Consider the following 25,014-nt stretch of genomic DNA (forward strand, 5'->3'; position numbering starts at 1 on the left):
CGTTAGGATATACGATTTTCAGGTCTTCCAGTGACCTTAGCATTCTAACCAGAGTTTCTGCCCATAAGCAACAAACAAGTAATTCTCTATTTCTCTCTCCATTGATTATAGAACCTGAACGATATGCCTCATTTTATGTGTGTTGCAGGAGGGACAATGCCGGACGCATTAGCTTGATAACCTCTTGGGTTTTTAATTAAATGACCCCAATGGCTCATTTTACTTTTCATGGATGGTAAGAATACCTAGAACCATAAAACATGATGCAGTTGCCACTCAGTCCAGTAAACAATAATGATGACATTGCTACCGAATCTTACAAATTTAATCTATTATCAGCCCAATATAACTAACAAGATCAGTGTGTTATTAATACAGTTTCACCTTGTTAACGGTGCTGCTTAAGTGGACAATTGGTATATTTAGAAACATATTTTTATGACTAAGGAAATGGTAATTTTTTTATTCTCTAAAAATAAACTTCGTGTTTGTAACATTCACAATAGGATTATTCTCAAACAGGAAATGATCCAAAGGGATATCATCAAAGAAGCCCACTGTGATCTCAGGGTTCTGTATTCAACCCAAAATAACATATAAGTTTCAAAATAGTGAAATAGCACAGACCTTCATAACAATAGATATAAGATCTCAAATTATTTTTCAGTGATTAAATTAAATAGATGCTACTAATTATATCTGTTAAAGTTAGAGTAAATTTCATTAAGAGTTAATCCTACCTGTAGACATTGCAGCTGTCGATTCCATAACAGGATTTGACACTGTGGTTGGTTTCGAATCAGATGTTTTTGTTGGAGAAATTGTTGCTGATGATAATACATGAGTGGTTATACTGTTAACATCTGCAAAAAGGAAACTGTGTTAAAGTAGCTGCCTTAAAGTTTACATTTATTTTGCCAAATAACAGACTAGTATATTTAAGCAAAGTAAACTGTATGTATACTCTTGCTATGCCAGTAAGTAAGGCATGGATTTGAAATTAATTTTCTAATTGTAATAAATTCAGCCTTCAGTTCAGTATTCATTCACTAACTCCAGCTGCTTCTCACCAATGGCATGGATTTTCAAGATAGCTGTCAGAAGCAGTCTATAGCTCTGAAACAAAATGCTATCTGACAAAACTAGTGAGAAATACATGTACAAATTTGAAATTTAACAATATTTTTAAGCCAACTTAATGAACATTGTCAGATGAAATAATTAAATGGACGTTCTCTGGGCAGTGGATGTTTTACTAAATATTTTCATAGCACATTGAAATTATTAATTAGTAAAATGTCAGTATTAGTACATCTCTTCCTGATATAAAGCATTTCTCCCTACTTTCTCTCTCTATTATATATTCCAAAGGAAGACAATAAATTTTATTTTTTTGTTTTTTTAAGAAAGACAATAAATTTTAAAGAAATTCAACATTGCAACATGCCTAAATTTTTGGCAATGGAACCATCATAAATCTGCATTTTCAAATGATTTATTTCTCTAAATTGTAACAGTCAAAGGCACCAAAATGAAGGTGATACATTGTTATGTATATTACATGTTTACTTTTAACAATACTTCTTTGGCAATAGAAAGTCAATATTTAATAATAATTCTTAAAATTCCCATTGAAATATTATTATTTTTTCAAAGTGAAGTATGTAGGACTTAATTCTCAGTGATTTATGGAAATATTTGTTTTACATAATATTACTGAATTTATTAGCATTTATAGAATCCTTTTAATCCTGCATTTGTTGGTCTTGTCTCTATACACTCACTGTTGTATTGAAGATCGGAAAATAACAAACAAACGTGTACAAAGGACTTAGACAAAGTATTCATGTCCATGGAAGGCATTGTTTTCGCGTTGTTACTTTGTCTGTATAGAGTATATATAGTATAGCACATTAGTTAAGGGGATGGACTTTGAGTGAAAAAGACATGTTATCCCAGTCAAACTGGATATGTCATTACAGTAAATACATATCATTAGTACGACTTTTCAAATTTAAATTTTATCCAAAATTTTCCTCTTTGAATCTGGAAAAACCAATAATCTTGCATGTGAGCGAAAAGCAATATTTCAGATGTCAGGGGATAGAGCGTACTTCCTGTTTCATTTTATAGACTTGAGGTGCTTGGAAGTGTTAGCACTTAGCACTGACTTTGTTTATAGACAGTACACGGAAATCACTTGATGTATTCAGCACATATAGATGTTTCACCACATTCAGGAATGACAGAAGTGCCTTTTCACAGGCTTCACAGAAATCAAGTCAAAAGCTTTTTTCACCTCTGGATACACTTCACACCCTTGTTCTCACCACCCCCCTCCCTACTCCCCCTGCAGGGAGAAGGAACACAGCAAGCATGCATGATGTTATCTTTTCTGTATTAGTCATTTTGTTATCCTTATCTTTGTTTGCATCCTAGAGTCTATGATGTAACACTGATTTCTAAGTTTAAAATGATGTTGAAGAAAGTAATTCAAAGAAGCACATACCACTTTAACTGGAAAATTCACCTATAAATAACTTAAATGATCCCTATCTGTCGACTTGCTAAATAGTAACAACCTCAATTTCTGGGTATAATCAACATCTCCGGAGACTTTTTTTTTTCTTTTCCTCCCTTCCTCCCTTCCTTTTTTCCTTTTTCTCTCTTCCACAAATACTTACTGGGTAACTGATGTGAAAGGCATGATTAGATCTAATGAAAGACTCTGTATTGTACTACATGGTATCACCTGTGAGTAGCTCTCAGTCTGGTAAGGAACATGATGCCTATACACAATAAACGACGAAGGATATTCTCTATGGGGTGTGTAGATCAGTGTTTTTCAAACTGCAGGTTATGATACAAATAAAGAGGAATTAAGATCTAGTTAGTAGATTGCAGTTAGAACTTTTGCCAAATGAAAGAGAAAAGAAACATTAGAAGGATATTGCAAATAATGAGGGTAAGTATTGTTTCATGAAGTTCACGTGCATGTGTATGTGTGTATGTGTATTTGAATAAAACATGCATCAGTGCAAAATATGTTTCCTATTGTGATTCCAGTTAAAAATTTGAAAGCTACTGGACAAAGCTACTGGACACTCATTGGGCAAGAGTTTACAAGATAAAGGATGACCACCTGATGGCATGAGCAAGGGCTCCTTTATGAGAGAGTTGACATAGGAGCTAGAGTTTGAAGAGTAAGTAGCATGTCCACAAGGCTAAAGGAAGGAGCACGGTCAAAGGTCTGGAGGAGAAGTGAGAGGTAATTGAAAGAATTACAAACAGTTGTGTTTGGCTGGATTGCTCTATGCTATGAAAGGACATAGTGGGCCTTGTCTGGCACGATACTGGAGGCTAGATCATAAAGGACTTTGAACACCGAACGTGGGACTTGGGACTCTATTAACAAGTCAGTGAGGAGCCCTGGAAAGTGACCAAATAGAAATTCTACTGTAGGAAAAACAATGGGGAAACGGGTGGGGCGGGACAATGAGAGGACACCAGCTGAACTGAACGGCAAGTCCCCATTTTTATGTTTACCAATGTCTCTGACCTATTGAAGTCATCATGTGAGATCAGTGAGTTCACATCCATAAAATGACTTGCAGCCAACTACAAGTGGGCACATTTTTAATTTTTTTTTATTTTTTAAAGATTTTATTTATTTATTTGAGAGAAAGAGAATGAGTAAGGGGGAGGAGGAGAGGGAGAGAGAGAAGCAAACTCCTCACCTAGCAGGGAGCCCAATGCAGGGCTTGATCACAGGACCCTAAGATTATAACACGAGCCCAAGGCAGACGCTTAATCGACTGAGCCACCCAGGTGAAGTAGGCACACTTTTAACTGCTGTGTGGCAAGATTGAGATGTACTGGAAAGCTTTTCCTCACCAGATTGCAACACGTTTGGCCACTGATTTCCCTGAGTAAAGTCTTAAGCCAGTAGCACTCATTAACGTCTCCATTATTCGTTCTTCAGATTGTCCAACAGAGAGAATTCCCTCCTTCGGCAAGGACTGACAAACCACCCCTGAAAATATTGAGTGTCACTGTGTGCCAGGCTCCATGTAAGCACTTCCTGTGGATTAGCTCCTTTAATCCTAAAAAGACGCCATGATGCCAATACTCATATGATCACCATTGTACAGATGAGGACACTGGGGCTCAAAAAAGATAAGCAAATTGCCCACATCATGCAGTGGGAAGTAACACAGTTGGAATTTTAATCCAGGCCCCTTTGAATCCAGAGAAGATACTCTTCACCACCACAGATCTTGCTGTGGGAAGCTGGTTCCATGCAAAGCCACATACTCTCGCTCTGCCTGCTCTCTGTCTTTGACTAGTGACTGACTAGATGCACAGATGTTCTGCCCTCACATACCTAGGATGAGGAAACAGACAAAATACCTCACTGGGTTTTTTTCTTAAAAAAATACTATCATTTTGTCATATATATATTACATACATACACATATAAAATGTGTCCATCCATAAACATCCGTAAAAGGTTCAGACTTAAAGCTTTGAAAGCAATTTCCAATCTACTACAGCTATTTATAAAAATAGAGATTTACTCAGTTGGAAAACTCTGCAAATAGAAACATTCTCTTACAATACGGTGGGAAAGAATTATTCTAACTACCACTGTTGAAGGTTTTATTGACTGTGATGCAAGTAACCACCAGTTATGTTTTTACAGCATTTTCTATAAATTTCTTTTAGGTCTAATTTGATCTCATAATAAACTATTGAGGAAAATGGCTTATTCTGAAGTATTTTCTCTTCACAAGACATATGAGGTAGCATTTCACTTTTCTTTATCTCCAAAGTAATTAAAGATAAATTTAACAAGGAGACCTGTGTTTCATATCTTTGCTTATGACCAACCAGATAGTGCTCTTCTCAGGATGTTGTAAGAAAAACAGATGGCATTTTGTCCTGATTCCACCCTATACCCATACACCAGCTGAAAGAGCACAAGAGATACTATGACACTCAGTTTCCTAGGCTTCAAAAGGATGAAGCAGGATTGGGATTTTAAAAAAATAACTATTTTAATTACAGAAATCATGAGAACTTTGAAAATTCAGCTTATGGCTGAAAAACCAACTATCATATTTTCTCCTCTTTTCAAATGATTAGGTTGTCTACTCCAATCTTCTTAGACATGCTTTATAATTACATTTCTAAGTAACTTACAAGTGGTCTCTAAACGTTAGAGTTTCATCCATCCTCATAATGAGAAGCTATCTCTCCAATTATCTTTTCCCCTACCAAGTCTACGTTTAAGGCCCACTGGAAAACCACTACTAGAGAAGATAGATCTTGGTTTCTCTAGATCAATACAAATACTGAATGGCAGTAACTTAGAATTATAAAACTTGAGACCTCAAAAGAACTTTAAAAAATATCCCACTGTAATAGAATCCCTACATTTTATAGCTTAGAAAATGTATGAGTTTAAGGTAGTTTCAAAAGATCATAACCCAATTACTAAAAAAGGGGCTTTAATTCCTAAATGAGCACTCTATATTATGTAATACAGAAAAATCTTTTTTTTTTTTTTTCCCAATTCTATTTGAGCATGTGGAATACACTTCTGACAGAGACAATGAAGTTTCCCTTTGAACTACAGGAATAAATATTTACTTTGTGAGTTTTAACCATAAACAAAATTTCAGAAGATAGTTTTAAGCTCTTTAAGGAAATAAAAGAGTGATTTCTTTAGAAATATATAGAGCATATACAAAATGCTAATTACTAAATGGTCTTACAACCCTCAAAGTACCATTATTAGGTAATAACTTCAAAACCTAGATCAACTAATCTATGGAATTAAAGGCAAAGTAGGTAATTTTATATTTCAATAGCTTATAATGTATTATTCTCACTAATTCATGTTGTCTTTATACAAAGCCACCTCCTATACATTCCCACTTCCTCAAGCTTTTAAAAACTTTATATAGATTTTATATTGAAATAAAATAACTGTCAATTGTTCCGTTACCATTTGAGGATGCTTATCCCCTATGCGTCACAGTTTATAATGAACATAGATCCACTTCTTAAACTTGCATGTGATGGTAATGTATAAATTGGGGTGTTACAAATGGCGAGAGGGCTTTTTCTTCATAGCAGTTTGTCAGCAATTGCTAGTATTACAGTCTTGTTCAACTGATACCCTATTATCTTCTTTGTTAATAAATAATCTTCAGTGAAGTTTAAGTTGAAAATTTCAATTTTTCCTCACTCATCAAAAATATACATATTAAAATGTATTGAAAAAATATAAAAATATAATAAACTAAAAATTGATATAAAAGTAAAATATATTTGTATATGAATACAATGAAACAGACAAACACAGAAATAAATACTATACCACTTGCTATATTCCCATCAAAACAGCACCTTCACAAAAGACAAGACACCAACTCTTTTTGATTATCAGTAACACGATCTTACACTAACAGTGATCCTTTTCCTTTAACATAACAAAATTCACTTTGGTTTATTGCCAACCAAATTAAATACGGTTAATTTTTTATCAATTAAAAAAATAACAATTATTATGTGATGATGTGTCTTTGATTTCTTCTATTTGCACTGACCCCAAAATTTCATAATATCCTATTTTAAATGTATAAGTAGCTCACTAACCAATGAACTATTTACCTCAATAAACATTTATTAAGCATCTATTTCTTTTTTTTTAAGATTTTATTTATTTATTTATTTGAGAGAGTGCGCACACAAGCAGGGGGGAGCAGCACGCTGAGCAGAGAGGGAGAAGCAGACTTCCCGCTGAGCAGGGAGACTGACAGGGGGTTTGATCCCAGGACCCTCGGATCATGACCTGAGTTGAAGGCAGACGCTTAACTGACTGAGCCACCCAAGCACCCAAGCATCGGTTTCATTAGGAACTAAGCAAAAATAGAAAACCATATTTTCCCCAGAGGAACTTAAAGTTTATTTTGATACTCAAGCTATGCATATGTGAAACAACCATAAGATTATGCTCAGGGGCCATATAAAAATGGTGCTCATTAATACTGTGCCTAGCTGGTTCTATACAATGTTAAGTGAAGTCAAAGTAAGGTGATGTGTCACGAATAATCAGAATTACTTTCTCGGGGGAAGAGATTTCAAGAGGAATCAGATAACACATCAAGGAAAAAAGTTTCATGGGAGAAAAGAAAGAAAGGATATTCAAATAGAAGAAGAAAGTCAACAGTGCCAAGTAAAACGGAGGCCATATAACATGAGGCCTGAAAGGGGCATTGATGATACTAGACACAAGCAGAATCTTTTGGGAGAGGAAAATAGGAAAATCCCATTTTCAATGAAAACATTGAGCTAGTGGCAACTCTTGAAAAAAGGATTTTAAATCGGAAGTACGTTTTCAATTAAGACTCACAAAATACTGTAGCAAGCACACAAGTTTTGAAAATGCTTACATTTCCTAGCTGGAATGAATTTGGGAGATAAGGAAGAAGAAAATCTCATCTCTCACAGTGAGGAAAATATTCAGATAAGAGGGAGAAAGCTGTGCCTGAAAGAGGAATCTCCTCAGGTTGCCAGCCATCTGTGAGGTGGGGAGGGAGCGCCAAGCCTGGCAGGCTCTGAGTGGGGGGGACAGGTGTCTCAGCCACCTGGCCCCTCTGGGGAGAACAGGAAGGCAGGATCACATTGGTGAGTTTCTAAAACAGAAAACAACAATATCTGCAAAATGGACCTGAGAATTCAAGGTTTTTGGCTCACAAGTGGATGGAAGTATACAAGGAAATTTCCTCCACTCGCCCAGATATCAGGCTTGAAATGACGGTGCAGTGCAGTCATTTTCCTTCACAGAAATAACTGTGACTTTATTTTAAAATTATATTCAATAATAAGGAGATATTTGAGATTCTGGACTCTATTATAAGTGGACTTGGGTTTTAGGAGTTTCAACTTCTCGAGGCATAAAAAGACAACGGTTGTATTTAATATTTATAGGGGTGAGAGTAGGAAGGAAAAGGAACAACCTGGCCATACTCTCAGATTTTTAGACCATTGTCCCACCATCCCTCCCCCCGGGCTGTACCCTCAGGCCAGAGAGGAACTGTGATTTGGCAGCTCAAAAAAACATCTTCCAAGGAAACAAGATGCTTAGGCTTCAAACATTCTTGTAGGCACCAACAGACTTCACAAGCAAGTCTCTTGGGCTCATCTCATGACTTCAGGAAGGACATGAATTTGGGGGCCCCTCTCGGTCCTGGGAGGAACAGCACCACCCTGTCCCTTCTCTGGGCTCCACGGAGGGGCAGTGATTATAAAGGAGAGCACAGTCCTAGTCTCTCTCTAATGGCACCTCCAGCTTTCCTCTGGACTTGAGATCTTGGTCTTAACTCCAGGCTCTCCTGAGGGGTTTCTTCAGAAGGGAAGGTCTCACTAGACCCTGTTGACCAGCAGATCACGTTCGTTTAGAATTGTAACTTATACCCATGAAATGACATGACAGGAGATGGAAGCAAGACCAGACCTGGCATTTCTGACATTAGCTAACTGTGCAATGTGGCGTGAGTCACTCTACTACCTCTCTGGGTCTCAGTTTCCTCTCTATAAAAAGTGTCCGTTGAACAACTTCACTTCAACAATAAAATTGTATTACCTCTAAGATGAAGTTACAATGTAAATATCCATTATGGCAAATCATAAAGTATAAGTTGCATTTCTATATACCAGGTGGAAACTTGTACTTTAGCAGTCATACACAATGGCTTTATGGAGTCATTAATTTGCTACCAGGGAGAAATCTGAGCCCAAAAGGGAATTCTGTATTTCAAGGGACAATGACTACATTCATTTGCAGTCTGATAATGTTACCTGGACTAAATGCATTGCCCTTTAGGGTGTTGGTCTACCCAGAACTAGAGGGAAATGTGAAAGACAAACTTTGAAATAGGCATTGCGAACACTTTGTTTCGGAATTTTGTTTGCAACATAGAAGAGCAAGTGTAAGAAGAAAAATTTTGTGTAGGTGAATTAATTCTTACATGAATGGAGCCCATAGCAAATAATGTAGTCAACTCCCTCTCACCAATGTGTGTGTGTGTGTGTGTGTGTGTGTGTGTGTACACGTGTTCATGTCTATATGCAATTAGTGACAAACGTGTTTCTAAAAATAGTCTACAGTATTGCATTTGAAGCCAGAAAATGACATTTGGCTAACTTTGAGATATCTTATTAATCATTTCATCTACTTTTATTTTTGTCTTCTCTAAATGTAAAGAGAAACTCTCTGGCTGATTTAAAATGCTCTTTAGTCAGCTGAAGAGACTGTACTTTTAGTTATAAAGGGGTATAATAAAATGATAAAAGAACTATTTCTCTTTTCTGAAAAGTCAATCTTTTCTTGCCCTGAAGAGAGTTGCTTAAAGGGACAAAAAAACTTTAAAATATTTTTTTAAAGATTTTAATTATTTATTTCAGAGAGAGAGAAAGAAAGAAAGAGCACAAGCATGAGCTGGGGGGGAGGGGCAGAGGGAGAAGCAGACTCCCCGCTGAGCAGGGAGCCTGATGGGACACTCATCCCAGGACCCTGGGATCATGACCTGAGCCGAAGGCAGATGCCTAACTGACTGAACCACGCAGCCATCCGAGGACAGAAGAACTTTAAATGATAGATATCCCAAGGACACAAACTCATATAACAATTACTTTCAATTACGTCAGTCGATTTTAACAATTTTGTGAAACAGTTGAACAGACACAACTGTTATTTACACTTTATAGATGAAGAAACTGAGGTCCTGGTAAGTGATTGTGACTTGTCAAGATGCAGAGTTAGAAGGTGTTAGAACCTTCTTTAAACTCAGATGTTCTAATCCTTGTTTCATGTTCTTTTCCTCAATATTGGCTAGAGTCACAGAACTGTAAGATCACGCTTGCAGTTGCAGTATTGTTATGCCATTACTTTAGTACTTTAATGACTTTAGAGTACCATATTTTTTCTCATGTTATTGCTAATTGTTTTGAAAATAAATGTAACTAATTAAGTTATGTAAAATATTAGAAGTAAAAAAACAGTGATCATCTGTAGTACTTCATCTGTTTTTGGCTGACCAACCACTTCATCCATCAGATTATTAAATAATCAAATCAAAACAAAATCTCTTAGCTCAAAGTTTTATCTTACCTTGTCCATGATTAGAACATTAGTGTGAAACAATTTTACTAAAAAATTAAAAAGGAAGAAAGTCAACTTTTATTGTAGTATCAAATCACACAGAAAATTTATGAATGGCTTTTGAAGGTGTGACTTTTTTAGTGTCTTTTTCACTTTATTTATTACTTGTCCTGGATTTAGGGCGATGTTGTAAAAAGAAATGTTTCTTTTCTTGTTTAGGGGTAAAGCCACAGTGTTATATGGTAAATATATTGTTGTTTGGTCTCACTTAGCAAAAATCACTCATTACCTAGGTCACATCAAAAAACTATTTTGCCCTCTTAATTTTATTTGTATCAAATTATTTTTCACATAAATACCCAGTATCCCCTGTGAATGTAAGAAAATACACTAAACAAAGGAAAATAATCTCTTAACAAGGTTATGAAGCAAGGCACAGGTGTAGTGCTGGGAGTCATAACAGCAGGGTTCTGGGGCCACGTTGTCCAATCCAGGCCCCATGATTGACCAGCTATGTGACTTTCTGCAAATTGCTTCACCTCTTTAGCCTTGGTTTTCAGTATTTTGGACGGCTACCTATATGGTTTCTGTACAGATCAAACCACTGATACACCTCAAAAGGTAAGAGGTGCAGTTAATAGCTGGGTTACACTTGAATTTATCCTGATTAAAAACTCAATGAAATGAAGCACCTTTTAGAGTTCTACCATTAGGTCAAATAAATTATGTTTCTGACTTATACTACCCCTAAATACTTGATTAACTGCTTACAGGGCCATGTCCCACATAGTCAGCAGGTTTGAGCTTAGAAAAGTCTGAAAAACCTGAAGCTCCTCCCTAAATCATAACCGAATTTTCCCAATTATGTCCTAAATTTGACAACCACTTTGCCAAATTTTATAAATTATTTTTTCATTATTCTCATTTTTTATTCTCCTTATACCATTTCTTTCAAGAAAGTGATTATACTAGCGGAACAGAAAGCTTGCAGGATAGAAAAAAGAAAACTGGCCAGTTGGTTTCATGTAGTAGAAGAAAGAGGTTTTTCATGCTGTGGTCCTTAGGCACATGGTTGTTGCCAAGCTGTGGGCATGGTGTTATTGGGATCTACAGAGTTTCTAGCAGGGATCACTAAGTCTGTATTCACACCTGAGCACTGGGTGACATATCCAAGTGTTGAATCACTATATTGTATACCCAAACCTTACGTAACACTGCATGATAACTACACTGGAATTAAGATAAAATAAAAGTTTTTAAAAATCTGTATTTACACTAATTATTGTCTGTGTATTGAAAAAGATGAATCACACATATATGCTACTATTTTAAAATATATATAGTTTCTATTATTAATAAAATACAAATTTTAAATACTTGCTTAGTATTTAGCAGCATTCTGTTTCCTCAATTGGCAGGTGCAAATAATATCTTACTGGGAGGGGGTTTGCAACTTTTCTAAGTAAATGAGGTATTTCTCTTCAAAAAGTTTGAGGACCACTTCTTTGTGGATCTAAGTATATCAATAACAGCACAATTTTGTTAATATGGCTGAAGGCATCATATAGCATCACAAAACAGCCAGAATTTGACATCTTGTCTTATCCATTGCAATACGAAGTTAGGGACACTCTTCAAACACCCATGACTCATACTTTTTAATTAGAAACAAAGAAGCAAAGACCAACAGAGCAGGGGATTTAGAGCCTTTTCGGTTCTAGCATATGCCAATTCTGTGTGCTAGAACAAAAGCATATCTTTTCTTCCTCTGAATCTGTTTTCCCACAGTTTCTCCACATTAGAGATGGAAAAACTGCTCTGAATCACACGCCCAGTAGGAGCCCATCATGTATTTATACAAGAACAGGAAAGTAGTCAAAATGTCTACTTTCTGATTTCAGAGTCCAGCTTTTATATGGTATATTTTCCAAATTAAAAATATTTTGAACATTCCATTAGGACGTCATCAAAGGAGTCACTTGTGGTGGGTTAATTAAATCTAACACATTTAAAAATAACTCTGCATGTTGTGGGACAGATGCAGCCTTTGGAAAAAGAAGGAGCCTACACTGAACACTGCAACAGATTTTTGTATTTAATAGTAGGCAACAGACACGTTTTCAGAATATGCTCTCAAAGCCTGGTTGGGAAGTTTCTGCTCTGCTGACAGCAGGAGAAAGAAAAATCCATATATAAAGTAAAGGAGAACAAGAAGTATTATTATTTAAAAATATCATTATTTAAAAGTGGTACCCCATTGCATGATATTGTCTAATTTTAACTAGAATAATGAACTATTCCAAGATCCTTTCTAAAATGCAAAGACAAAAACTAGGATGGACAACTTGCTCTTAGCTAAAAACAAATCGTCAGGTATACCCTCACAAGAGGTAATTTTGGAAATTCAAAAGGATATTCAGAACTATAATAGACGTGAGAGAAAGGTTTGGAGAGAACTGAACTGCTCTGCCCCCCAAAACGGACTCAGTATTTTACCCCTAACAGTGAGACAAGGACATAGGGAAAAAGGAGAGAAAAGGCCAAGAAAGAAGGTAAAGTGTCCAAAGGACTTTTCAGACCGAGGATACTTAAACTCACTGTCTTGAATTAGCATCGCTCTTACGTAAAACCTGGCCTTTCAGTAATATCAGCTACTGCACACAAAGTCTGCAATTACCCACCAAGACTTTAGTTAAGTGGATCTTTCAAGGGATGCATGAAAGAAAGAGGAGCGGTACTTTGGTTGTTGCCGAAGTGGAGTTAAAGAGAAGGTCACAAGAAACCAAATGCAATACCTGATTTGAGGGATGCAGGAAGTAGGAAAGAAAGGTGAACTTAATCCTCCCCCTGCCATGAAGGATTTGCAGAAGCGTGGGGCACTGGGCTTGTACCCAGAGCAGAGAATAAGTTGAATCTGAACATGGTTTTATGTTAAGGGTGGTGACATCCACACGTGAGTTATAGAAAATGATTTCCTTATTTTATTAAATGCTGTTTACTAGACTGAGAATCAGATTTGCTAAGTTATGATTATGACAATGCATTTACTGAGAAGAGGACAATCATAAATTTGTTCTATAGAAAATCGTTCCAGAGTGGGTTATAAATTGTTTGCTTCACAAATATGGAAGGGGAGATTATCAGAACAAACAGACTCTACAGAACAAGGATTTCAATGTGCAGCATCAGTAATTACTTAACTCTGAGATATCAGCAGTGTTGAGCAATAAAGTACTTTCTAAGTGTGAAGGCTACCAATAGATCACAGTTGACATTTACCTGTACAGTGTTGTTTTGTTTTTTTTTTCTGGTTTTGATGACAAATTCATGCCAGAACAATTAAATTTACTTTCCTGACAAAGTAACAGAGATATTAATAAGGGAAAACCAATAGACGTAATCTCACATTATTATCAATATATAATTGGTTTCTTTTATTGAGAATGCCTAAGAAATATGGTGCTCTGTGAAAACATGGTTATTAGTTTAGAATCATTATGTAAAATATATCAGAATGATAAATTTTCAAGTAATTCTAATAAATAGCATTAACATTTATCTGTGTATCTTCACCTGCTAGTACAGTACTTGATAACAGGCCCTTATTAAATGTTAATTAAATGACAAATGTAAGTAAATTTTTCCTGAAGAGCCACAATTTTCAAAATACTGCAATTATTCTATCATTTTAAGTAGAATTACCACTGGCTAAAACTAGAAAGTAAGAAATTTGGGTTGAATTTATAGTGAACATATGACTCATTGTTGAAACTTCATTTTGAAATAAATTTTCTCTGTTTAATGGTAAATCATTATTCTTTACATTTTATTACTAGTTATAAACACATCTCTGCTCTTGTGTGACCTCAGTAGTGTTGAATAGTGGATAAATTTGGATTTATGATATTTTTCCTAACATAGGGTCACTTCAAAATCTGGGAATAATTTGTGGGGCATTTTCTGTGTTCTTGGCATTTTTCTTACCTCCAGGGAGACTTCTGTAACATCTGAAAGCATTATTCTTCATATTCTCCTGGTGACAAAGGTTGAGGTAAAATGTATTTGCTAAGTTCTGAAGAGTCACTTACCAACTATCAAAGTGTCCTCAGAACACTTGTTCATTTTAAGAACCTACTAGCAAGGAAAAAAGAGCTGGCGAAGAAAATGCCAAAGTTGGCTAGAGCTGCCTCCTGATGTTTAATCTCCAGGAAAGTGTGTCCAAAATTTCATCCACTCTTGTACCACTTTTGTGAGTTTCTTCATATGCTTTACTCTATCCTTTATGTATCATTTGCTCTATTAGGTCCTTACTCTTTTTCTTAAAAGTCAGATCACTTTTAAAAATTTAATCCAGTTTTTTAAAAAAATATTATAATGATACCACAAAAGAAGAGTAAGATCTCTGGTCATTAAAGTAACCAGAAAAATAAAAAACTATAAAAAAAAGTCATATTCCTTATAGATACCATTAACTACAGTGGTCCCATGCGTGATCCTGCACAGTCTGTGTTGAAAAGTGAAATTAGTGAGTGTTAGGCCATAACAAAGACAGAAGAACACCAAACATACACTGAAATAACCAAAAGTATAATAGAGATTTGAGTCCAAGTTATGTAATTCCCTGACACTTATCTCCCAAATTATCTCAAGCACTACCAGCTGTACTCATTATATGCCCTGGAAATACTGTTTTAGGTGAAAGCCTCTTAAGGCCACCTAATTAGTCATAAAGTGCCTTGTAATGCGCCAAATTATAGCTTTTCCATAGAGCAGAAAGTTAGCCCTAATTATTTTCTGTCCTTCACTTTTCTCACACTAGCAAACATTGTTCCCATCTTCTTTTAAGAACCAAAGTCAAACGAGCTTAAAGCTCAGCATTGTTTTAGGGACTGATAATATAGGTAGAAAGTAAAGGCTGAGTAGGCGATTAATAATCATTTAATGTCTTAAATACCATAAACCTACATAGAGGCCTAGAGCAATCAAGTTAGGCTTGAGGAAAGCTTCTGATTTTTGTCTCATATGACATTGTCATCAACAAACTAGACAAACTATAAGGCAGTAAACAATAGAATCAATTTATGAAAAAAATTAGCACAGCATTTCAAATGAATCTGACCTTTACATTAAAAAAAAATAATCCAAACCAAGTTTTTAAAGGATAGTATGTTGAAATGAATTTTTGGCATTTTGGATAATAATAAGGAAATTAACAATAAAAAAATAGTTAGATAAATTATTGTATATTTACAAGATAAAGTTAAGTTGCAATAAATATAAAGTGAAAAACAAAAGAGCAAAAGCAAAGAGTAGACAAATTTAGTAGAATAATATAAAGATAAGTACATCAGGAAAAGATGTAAAGCCAAAGGAAACTCCAAGTAAAAAAGAGTGAATTAATATAATATTTTATCTTAAATTCATACTTGCAAATGGAACTGTAGTGATAGATCATGTTATGTAATTAAGAAGTAACAACTGCTATTTCCTCAGTAGTGGTTAGATTCTTATTACAACATTAATTCAATTCTGATCTCTGTGTTTTAAACAAGTAGGAGCAAAATTGTCAAAGAAGAGGAACTAATGTGAGTAAAGATGGAAATTGGATTCCAGTAGGAGAAGAAAAGGAAGTTGGAATGATTTACTGTTTAATCTGAGAAAAAAATTTCTGAAACTATATTTAATCCTTTCCAAATTTGCTTCTATAATATCATTTGTGTCTCTAACTTAATTTCCTAATATGTGAATGAAAGTGAAAAGAATTTCACCTTAAAATTTCTGATGTTTCACTAGATGAAAAAAATTACTAATTATTTTACCAATATTCAGAGATATAAATGAACAAATATAGCTCAGTCACAGAGATTCTCATGTAAGTACATCAAGGAATGCAAATGGTAACTAAGCCAAATTCATTAATAAAATATATTTGCAAGGAAAATAACATTATAACTTCCATTAATTACAGTGTATAACTTTTAAATTATCTATGTTGGGGGGCGCCTGGGTGGCTCAGTTGGTTAAGTGTCTGCCTTCGGCTCAGGTCATGATCTCGGGGTCCTGGGATCAAGCCCTGTGTCCAGCTCTCTGCTCAGCAAGGAGTCTATTTCTCCCTCTCCTTCTGTGTGCTCTCTCTCTCTCAATTAAATAAATAAAATCTTTTAAAAAATAAATTATCTATGTTGGACTATAGAAAAAACTATGTTGCTTATAAAATTTTTTGTTATTATAATTATTTCAGTATTACAAACAAGGTGATAAAGCACTATTCTTATTCTATCTGCACCAGTTTTTCAACAGTAAATTAAAGCTCTGAATTTTAAGAGTGTAATAGGCAAGACATATAATCCTAAAGATGTTTTTGGCTTTATGGAGCAAGTAAATAATGTATCAATTAAATAAGTTCAGTCAGTATTAATTAAACATGTCCTGTGGATATAGCTTGAGAGAAAATAATTTAACTTGAAATCTAGAAAAAATCCCTTGATACAAGGTATTCTTTCTGATCTGAGTATCAATCAAAGTTGTGTCAAAAACTTGAACGTATTACAGGTTTGAATGATGGCACTTATATTAGCCGTACATTGTTGTGCAACAAACCATCCCTAAACACATGTCTGACAACAGTTGTTTATTATCTCTCACAATCTTTGTAGGAAAGTAACTTGAGAGCAGCTTTGAGCAATTCTAACTTTGGATTTCTTACAAGATAGTAGTCTGTACAGATTGCAGCTGGGGCAGCAATCAGCTCAGGGTGTGATGGGTCTGGAAGATCCATTTATGAGGTGGCTCATTCATATCGCTGGCAAGTTGGTACTGGCTGTCAGTTCTACTCCAATGGGTCTCTCCACAGGGTCGCCTGATTGTTCTCACAGTGCGAAGGCTGGCTTCCCCCAGAGAAAGCAATCTGAGAGACTGAGGTAGAACCCATAATGTCTTTTACTGCCTAGGCTTGGAAATCACACAACATCCCTTTCACTGTATTCTATGAGTCACCTAAGTCAGCCCTAATTAAGTGTGAGAATGTTCCACCCAAATGCTTGAATACCAAGAAGCAAGGTTCATTGGAGGCCATCTTGGAAACTGGCTACCACAATACTTACAATTTGTTGGATTACTTTCAAGCACAGAAATTATTAGATATTAAGAAATGAATTCCTGTATTTTAGGGAAAAAAAACTTCTAGGTTTTATTTATAACCTGAATCTACCCACCCAACTTTCCCATTGTCTCCCAACAGATAAGCTGATTTCTTTGTCATCTCTTAAATATGGCATTTTTATTTCCTACTCTGTAGTTTTGCTCATGTTTTTCTCTTTTTTAGAAAATTTAATAAAAATCTTAGAGAACATGGATAATTTTTTTTTCTTTAAAGTTCAGCTGAAGTTGTACCATCTGCATGAAGCCTTATTTATTAGTTCTGTCTACAATGACTATCTTCTTAGAATTTCTATATATACTATTCTGAAACCACACAATTAAATACTTAATGAGTACTTTTCATTCACTTAACAGACAATAACTGAATGCCTACTATGTACTAGGGCTATACTAAGTGATGGCATAAAATTAGTGATTTGTTTCCCTTACCAATCCAAAGAATTTACTTATATATCTTATATTCATGATACTAATACTTAATATATTAGTTCTGTAAGTGTATTTTTCAAATTGGTAAATGTCAGCTTTTTTTAAATGTCCCCAAATATATATTTTGTGTGCAGAAAATGTTTTATAGAAGTTACTTTGGTTTGGGAAGTATATATTCAACTATTATTCTATTTATTAATAAGCAAATTTAGCAATCATTTTAGAGAAATTTTAACATTTAATCCTATTTATATATTTGGTTAAATTCCCTTAAATATGTAAAACTCTATTAATAAATTGAAAATATTTAACATATACTAGTTTGCCTGTCTTTGAGGATTTTGTAGAGATCAAGTACATGAAAGTACTTTATAAACCCTAATTAATGCATAAATATGGCATTATTGTTATTAAATCAGAAAGTCAGATGTGCTTCCATATTAAAATGATTCAATAGAAAACAAAGCACTTGACTTTTTTTTTTTTTTTTAAGATTTTATTTATTTATTTGACAGAGAGATACACAGCTAGAGAGGGAACACAGGCAGGGGGAGTGGGAGAGGGAGAAGCAGGCTTCCTGCTGAGCAGGGAGCCCGATGCGGGGCTCGATCCCAAGACCCTGGGATCATGACCTGAGCCGAAGGCAGATGCTTAACCATCTGAGCCACCCAGGCGCCCCTAAAGCACTTGACTTTGTTCATGAGTATTTTTTTATTTGAGAGAGTGAGCCAGAGCACAAGTGGGGGGAGGGGCATAGGGAGAGGGAGCAGCAGAACCCAGTGGGGGGTCTCTATCCCAGGATCCTGGGATCATGACCTGAGCCGAAGGCAGACACTTGCTTAACCAACTGATCCACCCAGACTCCCCTACTCATAAATACTTTTAATAAATGTTTTATCATTTCTTAGAATGTCTACAAATGTTTTTAAATAGTGCTTTCTTACCCTGAATTAGATGGAGATTGGAGATAGTTGAATTTAAATGAAGTTAAAGACCTCAGGAGGATTAAACATTATTCCAGTGCATGAAAGCCTGTCTTGAACACAAGAAGCATAGCAAGCAAGCTTTGATTTGGACTTCACAAGACAGGTTCCAGCCTCAAAGACGATATGTCTAAGATCAGAGATCTTGAGGTGTATTGCTAGGCATGAGTTCTCAGGCCATCATTTAGTCTAGTAGAGCAAGACTTACAAACGAATGAATGCATATCAAATTAAAGAGGATGAGTGCCTATGAGTGCTAAAATAATTTTAGGTAGTGACATCTGACAGAAAGCTAGCTCAATACAAGGGGACAAACCTGAGCAGGGGCAAGTCCTACAGGGAAAGCTTCTGACCCTAAATAAGTAAGGGTGAATGACAACCCAAAATTCAAGAGAAAAACAGAATGGGATTGAGAAGAAAATGGTAACATCTAAATTAAAGTTTGAAAGTATACAGTATCCAAAAACAAGCATACAGTATCTTCCCTATTCTTAAGAGATTTGTACTAGAGATGTGGTGGTGGGGGCGGGGGGAGAGGGGATGATGGAGAATCCACAAATATTGTATGAATAATGACAATAGAGATTTATTTACTAAAATAGATTGCTCTTGTCATCAAATGCTTCAGAGGGCTGCATTTCTCTCCATAGCTTTTTTCTTTCTTGGTATTTTTAAAGGGTTTCTGATTAAATATATTCAGCTTCTGTTATTTACTAATCACTCTTAAAACCTTAAGGAGTCTTATCATCTACCTAATAAGACAGCTTATTTCCTTTTTAATAGATCCCAGCTTTAATTTTAAGTTTCTTAAGCTCAAGCTCTATGTTTTATTCATTCTTCCCAATTTTTGTTATAATCATAAAAGGGTAACTAGATGGAAAAGTGCAAAAATATAAATATACATATCATGAATAGATATTAGCTAGAACCTGGTGTAATTATGACTCAGATTAAGAAATAGAATATCTCCAGGAGTGCAGAAACTTCTAGAGAATATTCTATGAGTCATATCCCTCTCCCACTGTTCTAGAGGTAATTTATAGCTAATCTGATTTATGGTAATCATTTCTAACCTTTCTTTATAGGTTTGCTATCTATTTGTACATTTGAATATGATAGAATTTAAATTTGTTCTTAGCTTTACATAAATTTCAATATATTGTAGTATTTTTTTGTTTTGTTCAATATCATATTTTAAGATTTTTCATTTTATTGATTATAGCTACAGTATGTTCATTGTTGTTGCTGACTATGGTTTATTGAATGAATAAACCATAATTTACTTATTAATTTTGTAATTCATGGGCATTTGAGCTGTCACTAATTTTTGTCTATCATAAAAAATGTGCTGCTGTGAGCATACTTATATTTCTATTTTTTTTTTTTCAAAAATGAAGTACCTATTTAAGACTGCCAATTGTTTTTGTTTTTGTTTTGGGATTGGGTTGTTTTAATTTTCCTTACTGATTTGTAGTTTTTTCCATATATTGTAGATGCATCTTTTTTTGGTCAGTTATATCCATATCAAATAACTTGTCTCATTTTGTGGCTGTCTTTTCACTTTTGCTGTTATTTCTTTTGATAAGCAGAATAATTAATTCTAATGCAACAGAATATATGTCCTTCATTTGTGGTTAGTGTTGTTTGTGTATTTTCCTAGAATAAAGTTACACAGATATTCTCCTATGTTTTCTTCTTAAAGTTTTAAAGTTTAAATTCTACATTTACATCAGTATGTAATTCATCTGGATTTGGTTTTTGTGTATGGTGTTACACGGGAATCGATTTTAATTTTTCCCCAGTGTCTACCTGATTGTCCCAGCAGCATTAATCAAAAAGGCCAATCCTTTCCCACTGCTCCATTGTACCATCTTTGTTCTATATCAAAGATCCATATATCTGTAGGTCTGTTTAAGTCCTCTCAATTTTATCCACTGACTTACGTGGCATCAATGCCACCATTGCTTGATACTTCTAACATGCACCAATTTGACAGTTTTAATTACTATATCTTTATGACGGGGGACTTGATAACTGATAGAACAAGTTCTCCTTTTTTGTTTTTCTTCTTTAAGAATTACTTTCAAGATTTTCTAGACTTTATGCATTTCCATATAAAACTTATAATCAGCTTCTTATATTCCACAACAAAATTTATTAGGATTTTAATTGGAATTATATTGAATCTCTAGTTCTATTTGGAGAAAATTAACATCATTTAAATGCTGGGTTGCCCAATCAATGAACATAGTTTATTTTTCTAACTTTTAAGGCTTTCTTTAATATGTAATTTCATTCAATACATTTTATTCTTCTTCTTTTAAGAATCATGCCTATCTTAAAAGAAAGAATCATGCATATCTTTTATTAGAATTATTTATAGGTACTTGGTGTTCTCTTTTTGATGTTTTTGGAAATTGTTTTTTGCTAAATTTTCTTTTTCAAATACCTGTTGCACAGATAGAAATACAATTAATTTATATAAATTCTATATCAAGAAATCTTAGTTCTTTAATTCTAATAATTTATCAGTAAATTCTTGCAGATTTTCTACTTATACAATCATACCATATCATGTCCAAATACTAAGTTTTTATTTTTTCCTTTTCCAATTATTGTAATATTTATTTTTCTTGTTTTACAGTACTAGGTACCATATCTGGTACAATGTTTTATAAAAGTAACATTACTGGGGGCCCCTGAGTGGCTCATTTGGTTAAGCCTCCGACTCTTGATTTCAGCTCAGGTCATGATCTCAGGGTTGTGAGACAGAGCCCATGTCAGGCTCTACATTTAGCACAGAGTCTGCTTGAGATTCTCTCTCTCCCTCTGCCCTCCCCCCCCCCCACCGCTTGCACTCTCTAAATAAATATATAAAATCTTTAAAAAAATGTAATATTACTGGACAAGATTGTCTTGTTGTCATTCTCAGCGGGAAAGCTAACAATTCTCTACTATGCATGGTGATTGCTGTCGTTTTTGAAGTTATTCTGTCAGATTAAGAAAATCCCTTATAGTCTTGTTCCCTCAAAGTTTTTTATGAAGAATAATATTGAATTGTTACAAGAGATTTTTTGGCATTTTTCAGATGATTATATGTTATCTTATTCTGTCAATCTAGTGAATTAAGTTGATTGATTTCTTAGTTATTGGGGTTTTGTTTTGTTTGTTTTGTTCATTTGTTTTAAGGAACCCCTGTGCCTGATGTGGGGCTCAAACTCACAATCGCGAGATCAAGAGCCACAAGCTCCACTGTGGGAGTCCAGCCAGGTGCCCTGATCGATTTCCTGGTTTTAAACCAACTTCACATTGCTAATATAATCCCGACTTGGACGTTAAGTAACTCTTTAATGTTTTGTTGGATTTTAAATCTTTTTTCATAATGAGGTTGGCCAACAGTATTCCTCTCTTATAATATTCCTCTCAGGTTTTGATTTTAGCCATTTGTTAGCCTCATAAAATAGATTGGGGAGCAAAGCTTCTATTTTTAGTCTCTGGAAGAGTTTGTGTAAAACTAGATTTATTTATTATTTGAATGTTAGTATAATTTTCTGGTGACACCAACTGGGCTGAGATTTTTCTTGGTGAAGGATTATTAAGTGCCAATTCAATTCTTTAATTCATTTAATTCATTCTACCAAACTTTTGTATTTCTTCTTTTTTTTAATTATATACTTTTTTATTTTATTTATTTTTTCTTTTTCTTTTTTAAATTAATTTTATTTTATTATGTTATGTTAATCACCATACAATACATCATTAGTTTTTGATGTAGTGTTCCATGATTCTTTGTTTGCTTATAACACCCAGTGCTCCATTCAGTATGTGCCCTCTTTAATACCCATCACCAGCCTAACCCATCCCCAACCCCCCTCCCCTCTAGAATCCTCAGTTTATTTCTCAGAGTCCATAGTCTCTCATGGTTCGTCTCCCCCTCCGATTTCCCCCCCTTCCTTTTTCCCTTCCTACTATCTTCTTTTTTTTTTTAAACATATAATGTATTATTTGTTTCAGAGGTACAGGTCTGTGATTCATCAGTCTTACACAATTCACAGTGCTCACCATAGCACATACCCTCCCCAATGTCCATCACCCAACCCCTCCATCCCTCCCACCCTCCTCCATGCCAGCAACCCTCAGTTTGTTTCCTGAGATTAAGAGTCTCTTATGGTTTGTCTCCCTCTCTGGTTTCATCTTGTTTCATTTTTTCCTCCCTTCCCCTATGATCCTCTGTCTTGTTTCTCAAACTCCTCATATCAGTGAGATCATATGATACTTGTCTTTCTCTGATTGACTTATTTCGCTTAGCATAATACTCTCTAGTTCTATCTACGTCATTGCAAATGGCAAGATTTTGTGTTTTTTGATGGCTGCATAATATCCAATTGTATATATATATATACCACATCTTCTTTATCCATTCATCTGTTGATGGACATCTTGGCTTTTTCCATAGTTTGGCTTTTGTGGACATTGCTGCTATAAACATTGGAGTGCACCTACCCCTTCAGATCACTACATTTGTATCTTTGGGGTAAATACCCAGTAGTGCAATTGCTGGGTCATAGGGTAGCTCTATTTTCAACTTCTTGAGGAACCTCCATACTGTTTTCCAGAGTGGCTGCACCAGCTTGTATTCCCACCAACAGAGTAGGAGGGTTCCCCTTTCTCCACATCTTCGCCAATATCTGTCATTTCCTGACTTGCTAATGTTAGCTATTCTGACTAATGTCAGGTGGTATCTCATTGAGGTTTTGATTTGTATTTCCCTGATGCTGAGGGATTTTGAGCACTTTTTCATGTGTCTGTTGGCCATTTGGATGTCTTCTTTGGAAAAATGTCTGTTCATGTCTTCTGCCCATTTCTTGATTGGATTCTTTGTTCTTTGGGTGTTGAGTTTGATAAGTTCTTTATAGATTTTGGATACTAGCCCTTTATCTGATATGTCATTTGCAAATATCTTCCCCATTCTGTTGGTTGTCTTTTGGTTTTGTTGACTGTTTCCTTTGCTGTGCAAAAGCTTTTTATCTTGATAAAGTCCCAATAGTTCATTTTTGCCCTTGCTTCCCTTGCCTTTGGCGATGTGTCTATGAAGAAGTTGCTGTGGCTGAGGTCGAAGAGGTTGCTGCCTGTGTTCTCCTCAAGGATTTGGATGGATTCCTGTCTCACATTTAGGTCTTTAATCCATTTTGTGTCTATTTTTGTGTGAGATGTAAGAAAATGGTCCAGTTTCATTCTTCTGCATGTGGCTGTTCAATTTTCCCAATACCATTTGTTGAAGAAACTGTCTTTTTTCCATTGGACATTCTTTCCTGAGTTGTTGAAGATTAGTTGATGTAGAGTTGAGGGTCCATTTCTGGGCTCTCTATTCTGTTCTGTTGATCTATGTGTCTGTTTTTGTGCCAGTACCATAGTGTCTCGATGTTTACAGCTTTGTAATATGGCTTGAAGTCCGGAATTGTGATGCCACTAGCTTTGCTTTTCTTTTTCAACATTCTTCTGGCTATTCGAGGTCTTTTCTGGTTCCATACAAATTTTAGGATTATTTGTTCCATTTCTTTGAAAAAAGTGGATGGTATTTTGATAGGGACTGCATTAGATGTGCAGATTGCTCCAGGTAGCATTGACATTTTCATATTTGTTCTTCCAATCCATGAGCACGGACTTTTTTTCCATTTCTTTGTCTTTGTCATCCTCAATTTCTTTCATGAATATTCTATAGTTTTCTGAGTATAGATTCTTTGCATCTTTGGTTAGATTTATTCCTAGGTATCTTATGGTTTTGGGTGCAATTGTAAATGGGATCAACTCCTTAATTTCGCTTTCTTCTGTCTTGTTGTTGGTGTATGGGAATGCCACTGATTTCTGTGCATTGATTTTATATCCTGCCACTTGACTGAATTCCTGTATGAGTTCTAGCAGTTTTGGGGTGGAGTCTTTTGGGTTTTCCATATAAAGTATCATATCATCTGCAAAGAGTAAGAGTTTGGCCTCTTCTTTGCTGATTCGGATGCCTTTTATTTCTTTTTGTTGTCTGATTGCTGTGGCTAGGACTTCTAAGGGAAAAGCTCTCAGTTTTTCCCCATTGAGAATGATATTCACTGTGGGTTTTTCATAGATGGCTTTTATGATATTGATGTATGTACCCTCTAGCCCTACACTCTGAAGAGTTTTAATCAAGAAAGGATGCTGTACTTTGTCAAATGCTTTTTCTGCATCTATTGAGAGGATCATATGGTTCTTGTTCTTTCTTTTATTAATGTATTATAT

The 25,014-nt window shown here is 35.1% G+C and overlaps 1 protein-coding gene across 1 annotated transcript in view; it reads right to left on the bottom strand.

Annotated features, from left to right (window-relative positions):
• The window catches only part of EMCN (endomucin), a 94,485-nt gene that overhangs the window by 52,349 nt on the left and 17,122 nt on the right, over nt 1–25,014 (bottom strand). The window contains exon 2 of the mRNA XM_036095817.2: nt 741–863. Within this exon, the coding sequence (XP_035951710.1) occupies nt 741–863 (123 nt within the window). The remainder of the gene's footprint in view (nt 1–740; nt 864–25,014) is intronic.

This window comes from Halichoerus grypus, chromosome 3, assembly GCF_964656455.1.
Source record: "Halichoerus grypus chromosome 3, mHalGry1.hap1.1, whole genome shotgun sequence".
Taxonomy (NCBI): Eukaryota; Metazoa; Chordata; class Mammalia; order Carnivora; family Phocidae; genus Halichoerus; species Halichoerus grypus.